A 13167-nucleotide genomic window follows, 5' to 3' on the forward strand; every position below is an offset into this window, starting at 1 on the left:
TAGTTTACGGACTCTAGTCTGTCCAAAATATTATCATTTCAACAACAAAATATTAATAAGGAGATACCTTACTTTTTCTCCTGACCCTGCTACATCTTTGAAATCCAATGTATTTTACGCTTTGAGTGAGTCTCAGTTCGGACCAGGCCACAGTTCAAGCCTGAATGAAGCCACATGTGGCTAGTGGCTACCACATCAGACAGCACAGGTCTGAAGGGAATCTATGTAAAGAGAGAGCTCTGATTCAATTAGAAAAACCTCTTAAGAAGCCTGCCCATGCATGCTGGAGTTTTCCTGAAACTCCCAGATGAAGAGAAGACAATTTCCTTGAATGCCGGTAGTAATTTTTCAATAAATACTCCCTTGTAAAATCTCAGAAAAACGTCAGCAGGACTGAGAACTGGCGGGGGAGAAGCCTGCAGGGTGCGGCCTTGGAGAAGCAGGTGTCCAGCCAACAGGCCTGTCAACATCAGCCATACCAGCACCAAGGCCCAATTTCTAACCCTCATTCTTTTTTCTGGTGCTTTTCCTTTTGTTGTTTTTTTTTTTTTTTTTTTTTTTTTAAATAGTCCAAGTGCCCTATGAGAAAGACAGGATCTATCCCAGATGAAGAAACTGAGGGCCAGGCAATTTAAATTACTTGCTCATTCCCGGTCCCAGCTACCAGACCTGGACCCAGAAACCAAGCCTCGCCTCTGCTCCAGGCTTCTTCAACAACCAGCTGGTCAGAAACAGCCAAAAATCCACAGTGAGGCCAAAGTAAATATCGACTGAATCACTGAACAAGTGCCCACCTAATGACTTTTTAAATAACACCTCCCTTTTGTACAGAGCTTATGAGTTTTCAAAGCAGTTTCGCACACATTTGGTCACCACCGAGGAGTAATATGGGACTGCCCTAAGGAACATTCTAAAGGTGCCCAACCATGGCCCAGAAGGCTCGTCCAAGGTCACCCAGGCCATTTACACCACATCCAACATCTTCCCACTACACACGATGCCTCCCTTGCTGACGCCTTTTTCTTTTAAAATAAAATTTTAAAATGTCAAGACTACTTAAAAAGGTATTTTTGTTGTTTTCTCAAAACCAGTGGGTAACCTAATGATAGGGTACCGTTTTAATCAATCACAAATGTGACTTTAGCACAGGACCTTCTTCCAACCCTAGCCAACAGGGACTCTTCAGCGGCCTGATGGCATTCTTGGCCATCCAAGGTCCTAGCTGAAGCCAGTGGGACCCCTTCCCTCATTAATCAAATGTTCACGTACACACTGATGGAATGATAGCAAAAAAGTGTGAGCTGGGTCAAAGAAACCATCCTTTTCCTGCTTCAACCCTGGAAGGGAAACAGAAACAACAGCTACCTGTGGGGTCTGGCCTTTATTTTGTTTATTTTATACACTTCATGGTTTAGGCGAGCCTACCAATTTGGGATTTCTTGGCTTTTCATGACTAGCTAGAATACATGAGCTCCTTGGGTCTTTAACTGGGCCAACCATTAAATAATAGCTATTTATAGCTACCACGCTGACTTCCAACCAGTGAAAGGAATCTTCCTGGCCAATATACCTAAACATTGCTAAAAGCAACACAGCAAAGGCCCAGAGTCACCTTCTAATACCAAACAACTTGGGTCTCAAGGCATTGATCACAATAATTCAAGAGTCTGGTTATACTCAGGCGTAAAACGGGCAGACTGCTGATGAACAAGAAGGTTCAGAATACCACCACCTGGACCAGAAGAGCAGTGGGCATATTTCAAAATTCTTCCACTGAGTGATTTCATAAGACCTGTACAACTCTTCAGGGGGTGAAAAAAAAAAAGATAGAAAGAAAGGAAATGGAAGCACCGGGGTGTACAACTGTACTCACTACACAGCCACCTTCAAGTACAGCCTGAATGTGGGATTCCTGAAACCTGGTCCAGGGCTCTCGCACCATGGCCAGGTGCTCCATCATAAACCAGCAACACGTAAGCATCATAACATCACTGGCGACCAAGGAGGGAGTGGAGGTCACCATTTTCACAGGATGTGAATTGCATTAGCTCTTTACTTTTCCTTTATTCAACCATATTCCAAGTATATTCATGCTAAGAAAGTCCCGCCATGCCAAAAGATCTCTTTTCGTGCAAAGGATGAACGAGTTGATCCCTAAGCAGTCCCTGACTGCCAGGGCGTAGGCCCTTCCAAACACAGCGGATCACCTTTCTCATCAGAAATCCAAAGCTGAAGGTCGGTGAGCAAGCTTCTAGCCCAGAAGGGTGGTGGATTATTTCTAGTACACGATTTGAATGGTCTTGATGGCAGCCATGCCACAGTCCCACATCCCATGAGTTCCCGGATGCAAAAGGAAGCCAACCAAGACCCCCACCAGCACACGGCAGGCGGACGTGTCCTCAGTGCCACGTCACCGCACCCTCCCAGCAGAACCCCCGGCAGAACCCGTGCGTTCCAAGAGGAGGAGGGCAAGGGAGAGAAGGAGGGGAAAGAGAAGCGGTACAGGGAAAGCCACATCAGCGCCATTCTTACTTTTCTGGCAGCGGTTGGTCGTCCAGCAGCGGTAGTTGTATTCATTGTTGATGGTCGTCTTCTCGCACAAGGGCTTCTCCTCCATCGTCCCCGGACACAGGTCCCCGCATTCCTTTGGGGGCTTGTTTCCCACGATGTAGTTATTAGACACCGCATCCAGGATTAGGGACCAGTCCACCGTGGAGAGGTAACAGAGGTCAGCGTTTTTCTCAATCCTGATGGCCCCCCGGGTAATGTTCCTCAGATTGTAAAGCCCAATATCCTTGAGATTGGTCATCTCAAAGATGACCAGGGCGTAGTTGTAGAAGAGTTTCCAGCCGCGGATGACCGTGAGGTTCGGGAAGAGGTCCCCGAGGCTCTCGAGGCCGGCCACGCGGAACAGCAGCAAGTACTCGGTGATGACCGTGAGCTTGGGGAAGCGGTAGCTGCGGTAGTCCTCTGCCTTGGAGATGAGCAGGATGTGGAGGTAGCCCTCGATCACCGTGCAGTTCTCCAGGCGCTTCAGCTGCTGATAGTCGTTACGGATATCGATGCCCGGCCCGCAGACTGGAAGGGAGACAAGAGGGCAAGGGCGGGACACGTCTGAGTCAAAAGGAAATCATTTTCAGAACTACTTCCCAACCCACAATATGGTCAGTTTTCAGGAAACCTATCTTATTATTGTTATTATTAAAGAAATAAGACTCAGTTCTTCGCAGCAGACCAGCTTTAGGTATAGGGCCGCAGGCGGACTATCTGAGTCTCTAGTTGGTCAGCTGTCATTCGTGAAGCGTCTACTCTGGGCCGGACATTGTGCAACATACACAGCGACCATGGGGGATGCCGTCCCCGTCCCACTTATGTGTAAACCACAGTTCTGAGCCCGGGGTCGTACACGAGAAGCACATGCGGGAATCAAGGCTGCAGGCTCCAGAGCTGCCAGGCCGCTCACCCCCCACCCCTTCCGCAGAGCACCAGTGCCCAAAGTCTGAACAAACAGCTCAGCGGTCACATAACAACTTCCTACCACATCGAGCCTCAAGGACACCAAGCAGCAGTTGATACTGGAGAACAGTCACCCTGACCTAGAAAGTAGGGACACAAAGAAGCACATTCCCACAATTCTTGCTACCAACTGATGCGGGCCAGGTGGCCTTGTGTTCTTCCCTAATACTGCGTGAATGTAGATACAAAGGCTAATTTAACAGAAAGGCAAGAATGCACAGTTTCTATGAATAAAAGGGATATGCAATCCCAACTCTAATATTTTATGAATTAAGAATCAAGAAAGCAGGCTTCCCATAGGAAGGTTAGGCAACAGAATAGCCAAAAGACAGTAAAACTCATCCATGTCTCAACGTCCAAAGATAATCACTGTTAACAGTTCCTATGTCAGTGATCCTCTCTCTGTAAGGTATTTGATTAAGCTAAAGGAAATCAGGCAATAATACCACGTTTTCAAATACACTTCCTTCACTTAATATGAACATTTCACCAAATCAATAAATGTCCTTCTACGTTATCACTTTAAGGAGATAGATAGTGATTCTAGGCTGTGAATATGCACCATGAGTTCTTTTATTTTTTAAAAAAACCAATCCCGTACTGTTGGATATTTAGGTTATGTCCAATTTTTCTCACCATAAGGAACATTCCAGGGAACATTCTCGGCAGATATCCAAGACTATTTTCTTGAGATAAGTCCCTAGAAGTAGAATTGCTGGACCAAGGCACCTGCAGATTTGAAATGCTTTTGATAGAACAGCCTTGATATTGGAAACTTTTATTTTTAAAATTCTAAACACATACACACACACACACACACACACACCTTGGTTAGTACCCTTTCTTAGGCTTTAATAATCGCAAACCTTCCATTAAAGCTTCTCAGATAGAGTCAAGTTTTCTGACTGGTGTAATTCATTAATTTTTGGAGCACTCAACACATATGATGCTGTAGGAAGTGCAAAGAAGTGGTACCTGCCCTCTGAAGAGGCTCACGGCGAATGCCAAGAGCTAAGACCCACGACAAACAACTGTCGTATGTGGCAGAAGCTGGTCAGTGGTGTGTAGAGTGCAAGTCCACTCTAGATGTGAACCGAACTGGGCAGGACAGACAGCCTTGGAGCTACCCACAGAGAGGAGGTCCTTTCTGTGGCAGGGCCGAGGAAAGCCCTGTGCATGCCCTGACTCCTAGAGGATGGGTAGAACTTAAAACTGGGTATTAACATTCCAGAGGCCAGAGAAAAGGGAAAGCGTATATACTCAAGGGACAGCAACACTGATGGCCAGGGATGTAGAGAAGAAACGAGTTTGGTAGAGTCCAAGTCACAAAAGGTCACACATGGGGATGGAAACTTTCGTCTCAGGAATGAGGCCCCTCTCAAGACTCTCGAGTGGGAGAGAAGCCCAAGGGAGACCTTTTTTTGGAGGATTAATCTGTGGTCAAGTGCAAGACAGAATCAAAGTGGAGCAGCTGAGGAAAAAGGGAAGACCAGTCCAGCGGGGGACAGAACCATAGACAGGAACCGGACAGAGAATGGCAGTCAGGGGGTGGGGTCCAGGGGACCCAAGAGCAGAGAAGCAGTCAAAGCTTGAAAACCTACAACTTCATTTGGTCCTCATTTGGTCCAGTTCCCCTCTTTTGCTGATGAGCAAAGGAAGCCTCTACAACAAAGAAGAAAATGGGAGAAACCAGGGCTCTGAGAACATCCCATGCTGGAAAACGGCTGTGAGGGAAGCTTTGTTTCATTGTGTCTCATCTCACATGATGCTCTCAATAGTACTTCACACTCCGTAATATCATCACCCCTTTGCACAGGTGACATATGTAAGATGCTGGCCCCTTCACAGCAAAGCTTGACACGTGGTTTCTGGATAGTCCCAGCTCCTAGTATTCTCACCAACTGGTTACCCCCAAACTCCTCCAGCTAAACTTCTGTCCCAGTCATGGTACCAAACAACTCTTTGCAAAGCCCCTGATGACATTATCAAAGCCAATAACAATTCCCTGTCCTAATCTTACTTGATCCTTCCAGTTATCTGACATTGCCTCCTTCTCGAGGCCTCTCTGATTCCACACACCCACTCACCACCCTCAGGTCCTACCTGACCTCTAAATGCTGGCCTCTGGCCTCAGCCTCCCCCCTCTCTGTCCTCTCACATGGACAGCTGGCTTCCTGTGCCACCCATACACTAGATGATTGTCAAATGCATGCCAGTGGCAGCTCCAGAGTCGCATGTCCATCTGCCTACTCAACATCTCCATTTAGGTGTCTGATAACACATTCCCTTCCTCCAACAAAATCTGCCTCCTGCACTCTCCTATCTGGGTCAGTGACACCCCATTTTCTGAATTGCTCGTGTCCAAAATCAAGGGCTCATTCCTGATTCCTCTCTCTCCCTTTACACTGTACAGATCCCATCCTCTTGGGCATTATGCTAACTGCCATGTCAGATGGAGAGACAAACGTTTTGTGTTCTCACATATACACAGAATCTAAAAAAAAGTCAAATTCACAGAAACGGAGTTAGAATGGTAGGTGTCAGGGGCCGGGAGGTGGGGGAAGTGGGGAGGTGTTGGTCAAACGGTACAAAGTCCTCGCTCTAAGATAAAGAAGACCTGGGGAGCTAAGGCACAGCTCGGTGACTGGAACTGACAACACTGTATTCCTGGAAGTTGTTAGGGGAGTAGATCGTAAATGTTATCTAGACACACACACACACTGTACACACAAATTATACTTATGTAAGAGGATGTGGAGGTGTTAGCTAACTTTATCATGGTAATCATTCTGTAATACATACACGTATCCAATCAGTACACTGTGCCCTTAAACTGATGTGTATTAATGTCAATATCTCAAAAAAAAAAAAAGCTGAAAAAACAAAACAAATAAACAAAAAACGACAGTCCTCTTGGCTCCAGCTTCCAAGCCTGTGGGAAGCTGGGATGTTCTTCCCACCATTACACCCCACCTCTTCTGTACACTGTTTCTCCATCGCCCCATTTACTCCCCTCCTCCCACCCCCGCCCCACCCAGGGCATGTCTGCCTTCCTCTGGCCTTCTTCTCATCCCAGGGTCTCCCCCACTGATCTGTCCCACTAGTGTCAGCTCCAGGAGGACAGAAGATTATTTTCTATTTCACCCACCACGACACCCCCAGTGCCTGAAGCAGTCCTTGATGTATGGTGGGCACACCATTAATTCACACGTAGAATGAATGGATTTCACTACATCTGTCCGTCTCCACTGCTCTAGCCCTGGTCTGAGCCACTGTCATCTCCAGCCTCATCTACATCTTCCCCACCATCCCGTCTCTGTCCCTGTCTACTTCTATCTCAGCTGCCAATATGTTCTTGCTTAGCACACTGTAGCTGCCCAGCGCCTTCCTTCCTTATCCCCTGCTGTCTGAAGTGTGTCCCCTGTCACACGGACAGCCCTCCACTCTCGTCCTGTCACCTCATCAGAGCTTTGCCCCAACACCCTAGCTTTGAGAATCCCCCCCTAACTCTCTCCCCCCACCTCATTTCCCTATTTCACTATTTTTACAGCACTTTTCATGTCTGAAAAGTGTCAGGCCCTGAAAGGATGTATTTAGCTGAGTGATCACTGTCTATTACCCTCATGGAAATGAGAGGCTCTGTACAGTTTTCTGCCTGTCTCCCATGCCTAACATCCAGCATAACATACACGTCTGACATCCAGCAGCTTCGTAAAGATGTGCTGCCTGGCTGGGGGCCAAGGTGAGCCTAAGGTGGGATGGGGAGAACAAAGCATCTATCAGATGCCACTAGATAGGTGCCACTAGAATTCTCTCAAAATCAAGAAATGTCACCCAATGATAGTTTCAGGTCAGTGACTCAATACGCAAGTCTTCTTTGCTTTTGAACTATTCATTTTTTCCTAGGCCCGCCTAAAATTTTACATTCCTTCTATGCCGTTATAAACTAAGCCTATTAGTTTACTCTGAAATGATAAACAGAAGTTTTTAGAGAGGAGTACTTGGATGCGGTCTGGTTTTGCATTCAGCATGTGTTTGATCCTATTATAAGGTGTTAGGCAGCAATTAGTTTGCTATCATTTCCTGCAGACCAGAAAGCTCGGGACCCAGTGAAAGAGCATGAAGCCTCATAACCAAAGTCTGCCAAAAGTTTATACTGCGATCAAAGACACTGGGAAAGAACTGGCTTTGCCGTGTAGACCACTCAGTTAATGAGCCATGATACAGAGCTGATATGGACAGATTCTTCAAATGAAAGAACTGTTTCCACACTGGACACTTTTCCCCCATTTATAGAAGAAAAGAAAAGGGGGGAAAAAAAACAAGGAAGAAACTAACCACTTATTCCTGAAGAGAAGACAAGCCCAAGCCACAAAGTGCGAGGCAGGATCCGGCTACTGGGTGTTTTGGATTCCAGGAGCGACACTGTTCGCCTTTGGGGTATTTTGTGATAGGAACAGAAAAAGGAAAACCCAGCTGGGCCGGGAATGATAACACAGTGTCCAGAAGGCACAAGCCACAAACAGGAAAGAGAATGCAGCATACTTCATTGGGGCCGTGAAATAATACAAGCATTAAGGGAGTCAATATTCCACACAGCACACTAAGGAGGGACAGACACACCCTTGCTACTACTCACTGATGATTAAAAGGAAATTGCAAAACACTGTTTCTCCCTTTTCAAAGCAGCAGATATCAAAAAACACACACACACACACACACACACACAAAAAAAACACAAAAAAACAACTCGACTTTACGAAAGGCACTGGAATGTGAGCTCTCAGGCTGGCCCCATAAAGAATAATCAAAGCTTATGGAAGTGAAAGCAAACAGGAAGCAGAGGGAAAGAACACTGTGGAAGGTAGGGGCAGCATGAACAGACCGCCAAGGCAGGAGCAGAGGGCACGGGGAGGGATGAGGAGGGGAGAGGCAGGGGTGGTCTGGTACCCCAGGCCAGGACCCTTTGGAGGGAGGCAGGCAAGCAGACAGGCAGGCGAGGACCTGGGGGGGTAGAAATCACTTCCCCCAAACTAAAATTTTAAATTAAGTCTTTTAGTTGAAAGAATACTGCTCCCCCAAAATTTCCTATGTATTTTTAAAACATCAAAGGGTAGAATTTCTGCTCTAGGGACCTAAGTGAATGACATAAACAAATGATACATATTTGGGAAACAAATCCCTAAGAACTGCTAATATAAGAAGGGTTAATAAAAAGCATCTGCCTGAGAAACCCCCCCCCCCCCAAAAAAAAGCTATGAATCTAAGTATGTGAAAGAGATAGAGGAGGAAATCAATGGCCACTTTGGCATGCCCTACGCGAAACACAATCTTGTGTCCTAGAAAAAGAAAAATGGGATGACTTAGGTCTGAGTCCCAAGTTCCATTTACCGGCTCCTACCCTCAAGGGGGCACATACCCTTCCTCAGCCTCATTTTCTTCACCTGCAAAATGGGCTGTTCATACCTACCCGAAAGAAGATGTCATAAAGATCAGATAGGGCTTTCATGTTCCTGTGGCTGGCAAGGGGCTTTAGGCCATGTTACTACATAAATAAACATGAATAAAAAAAACATACACACTCCCCCATTTCGTTGCCCCAATCTAAATATGAACAACAAAGGGGAAAGTGAACAAATCTGTTGATTAGCCTTCTGACACCAATTCCATTAAAGATGATCAGAGGTAGTTACCTAATTAAAATGTTTTCAACTCTGATCAACTCTTCTTTAAAAATATGGGGCAGTCTTAGCTTGCAGGATTGGAAATAAAAGACATTGGGAAGCATAATTAGCCTCAGTTTACTACAGGTCCACAGGCAGATAATGAGTAAAATGATCGTCAACCAGCTGTCATGTCTGGTTCTGGCGGTAAAAGCCCAACATAACAACCCCCCCCCCTTTTTTTTTCTTTTCAGACAGTGGCCCTCTATACAAGTTCTTTATATCCCTTAAAATGGGTTCTTTGGAATCAATAACTTAGTACTATAAAAACTCTAGAGGCACCTGGATGGCTCAGTTGGTTAAGTATCTGACTCTTGATTTCAGCTCAGGTCATGATCTCAGGGTTTGTGGGTTCGAGCCCCACATCAGGTTCTGTGCTGACAGTGAGGAGCCTGCTTGGGATTCTTTCTCTTACCCCTCTCTCTGCCCCTCCCTTGCTCTCTGTCTCTCTCAAAATAAATAAATAAACTTAAAAAAAAATCTCTAGACTTTGTGAAAGTCACACTGGTGTTAAGAGGCTAGGAGGGCATTCATGTCTAACTGAATTTTGTACAAAGGGGCTGAACAACCACCTCTCCAGCCAGTGGCAAATTAAATGAACTAAAAGTTTTAATAGGTCAGTGAACAGGGCTGCAGGACCACAAAGAAGGGGGCCCATGACTCCCCACCTCTGGGGAGGTCAGGAAGCCATCTCCGAGGAGGGGATCTCTGAAGATGGTCTGAATAATGAGCAGGGCCTTGCCAGGAAAGGCAGGGGGCCAGAGCTCCAGTCAGAGGGGGGTGCACACACATGGAGGTGCCTGGGAACCCCCAGGAGTAGAGCCTGTGGACAGAGAAACAAGAGCAACTGCAGGGCAGAAGCCAGAAAGCAGTCTGAGATGAGCCGTTACGAGGTCAACTTGGTTTTGCAGGTATGAACAGCCTTCAAAACCCTGAGCGTTCATCACAACCACCTGGTGGGCTTGTTAACACACAGACGCAGGGACCCAAGAATTTGCATGTCTAATAAGTGCCCAGTGATGCTGAGCCTGCTGGTCTGGGCACCACCCTGCGAGAACCACTGCCCTAGAAAGTAATCCTGTAACCCCCTCGTGCGTCACTACCCTCCCCACCCACTCACACATGCAATGTGGCACACGTAAAACCTGTGCACCTGCATTTCTTAATTCGATCCTCACTCTACCAGAAAATCCCCAAGCAACCCATAGAAACTGCACGAAGCATAGCAAAGCAGAAGGAAAATCAGGTGGAGACAGAGTGTCCTTAGCACCTCACGGTCCACCCGCGGCTGCTGAATCTGCAGCGCCTACTCCGGCTTGTCTCAGCACACCCTCCATGTGCTCAGGAAAGAGGTGGCATGGGTCTCTTTCCACCCACTCCCTCCCAGACTCCAACGAACCAAAAAATCAGAAAGGGGGGTGGGGTGGGGGAGGAGAAACAATGTTGTGATAATAAACACTGTGGATACTGCAAAGTTTGTTATAGTAGAATTTTCTGTGTAAGTGTAAACAGACACAATTCATGTTAAGCCTTTTTATCTTCATGCCTCAAAGAGAATGTGTTTACACTGTATATGTACATTGATATCTTACACACGGCAAGCAGTCCTCACAACCTGACACATTCAATAACTACCCACAATCACAAGAATGTAAGGGATTGCATTGCGCAGGTGGCTTTTGGAACAGAAATTAAAAATTAAGTGTAATTTTCAACATGCAAATTGTCCTCCACTGCCCCACAGAAGAGCCATCTCTGTCATACATACAAACATAATCTAAAAACCCATTCACACATAAGACGTAGCCCTGAAGGCTCTGAACATTAACAGAGTGCGCTGGGCAAAGAATTCACAAAGCGGGCTGAGATGTTTACATCCTGCCTCTCTGATGAAGAAATGGAAACTTCACTGGGAAGTACTTCAAAGATTGGAGGGAACATAAGCCCCAGTGTCCCCATCACATAAAGCATCTGGAGCCACACAGGCTGGTGCAGAATAAAGCTGTATTTGCTCGAACAGAGGAACAACACCTATTTTCCTGGGTCTTCATGAGAACAATTTTGCTGCCTTGAGGGGGATTCCAAACTCTTTTCTAATCTGAAAATATCAAAAGTCCAATATTCCAAGTCCTTATATTTTAAAACTTTTTTAAAAAATGTTTATTTATTTGAGTGAGAGAGAGCGAGAGAGAGAGAAAAGACAAGCGGGGGAGGGGCAGAGACAGAAGGGAAGAGAGAATCCCAAGCAGGCTCTGCACTGTTAGCACAGAACCCAATATGGGGCTCAAACTCATAAACCATGAGATTATGACCTGAGCTGAAGTCACAATTAACCAACTGAGCCACCCTGGTGCCCCCAAGTCCATATATATATATTTTTTCAATTATTTTATGTTTATTTATTTTTGAGAGAGACAGAGACAGAGCATGAGCAAGGGAGGGCAGAGACAGAGGGAGACACAGAATCAGAAGCAGGCTCCAGGCTCTGAGCTGTCAGAAGAGCGCCAACACGGGGCTCGAACTCACAGACTGTGAGATCATGACCTGAGCCAAAGTCAGACACTTAACTGACTGAACCACCCAGTGCCCCTATATCTATATATCTATCTCTATATCTATCTCTATAGATATTCACATATCTCTATAGATTTTCACATATATTCATATATAGATATCTCTATAGATAGATACAGAGATATCTATATAGCGATAAATGAACATTGAAATATCTATCTCTATCTCTATATATCTATCTCTATCTCTATATAGATATCTCTAGATCTACATCTATCTCTATAGAGATAGAGATAGATATTTTATAGATATCTCTATAGATATAGATATAAAGATATCTATATAGAGATAAATAAACATTAAAATATCTATCTATATCTATATCTCTATAGATAGATATCTACCTATATCTATATCTTGATATCTATATCTATATAGATATCTATATCTAGATATAGATATCTATATCTACCTCTATCTCGAGATCTCTAGATCTATATAGAGATAGATCTCTATAGATAGATCTAGAGATATCTATACAGAGATATAGATAGGTCTATCTATAGACATAGATATATATAGATATAGAGATATTTTAATGTTTATTTATTTTTGAGAGAGAGAGAGAGAGATGGTGTGTATGCACAAGGTGGGGGAGAGACAGAGAGAGAGGGAGACAGAGAATCTGAAGCAGGCTCCGGGCTCTGAGCTGTCAGCACAGAGCCCCATGCGGGCCTAAACCCACGAGCCATGAGATCATGACCCAAGCCGAAGTCAAACACTTAACCAACTGAGCCACCCAGGCACTCCAAGTCCCTATATTTTAAAAGCACCTTTGTAAGAGCCCAAATCGTCTGTAACTATTCCCAGTCCCAATGGCTGGTTGCCTTTTTGATGAAGCGGCACCCAAGGACGAGACTCCCTTGGGTATGCCCACCCACTAACCCCCACTCAGCCGCTCACGGGCCCTCGGGGGACACGCATCAGGCTTCACTGCCCGGCCTCCCCGGGGCAGCCTCCTCAACAAAGGAGCTGCAGCCTGACCTGGAAAATATGTGCTCCTTCTGCCTCCTTTTCCCTTCTCTCTTGACTTTGGATTTTCTGCTCAGAACCAGGCTAACCTTCCAAATAAAAGTCGGCCCTGTGGCCCCCATCCTATCTCACGGGCTTTTATAGAACGTGTTACATCACTCCAGTTCACATCCTCATTTCAAAAATATTTTCCAATGTTCCAGTTACCTCAAGTGACCTGTACTGTTTCAATTAGGCAGTTATCTCGGCAAGCTGATTATGGGTGTACAAACCCCCCTCAACAGCTCCCTGTGTGCCGTGGTGCACTTCCTCATGGATGTGGTGCTGAAGGTCAGCCTCTTCAACTGTTGAGGCTTTTCACCTGATTTGGGGGCTTTGTCAG

The 13167-nt window shown here is 45.7% G+C and overlaps 1 protein-coding gene across 2 annotated transcripts in view; it reads right to left on the bottom strand.

Moving 5' to 3' along the window:
- Positions 1–13167, bottom strand: part of IGF1R (insulin like growth factor 1 receptor) — a 309638-nt gene that overhangs the window by 253377 nt on the left and 43094 nt on the right. Inside the window, exon 2 of one of the 2 annotated variants that reach the window (XM_047862425.1) lies at positions 2533–3078. In XM_047862425.1, coding sequence (XP_047718381.1) covers positions 2533–3078 — 546 coding nt within the window. Of the gene's footprint in view, positions 1–2532; positions 3079–13167 lie in introns of those variants that run through there. The other variant, XM_047862426.1, reaches the window with a different exon arrangement.

Source organism: Prionailurus viverrinus, chromosome B3 (assembly GCF_022837055.1).
Source record: "Prionailurus viverrinus isolate Anna chromosome B3, UM_Priviv_1.0, whole genome shotgun sequence".
Lineage (NCBI taxonomy): Eukaryota > Metazoa > Chordata > Mammalia > Carnivora > Felidae > Prionailurus > Prionailurus viverrinus.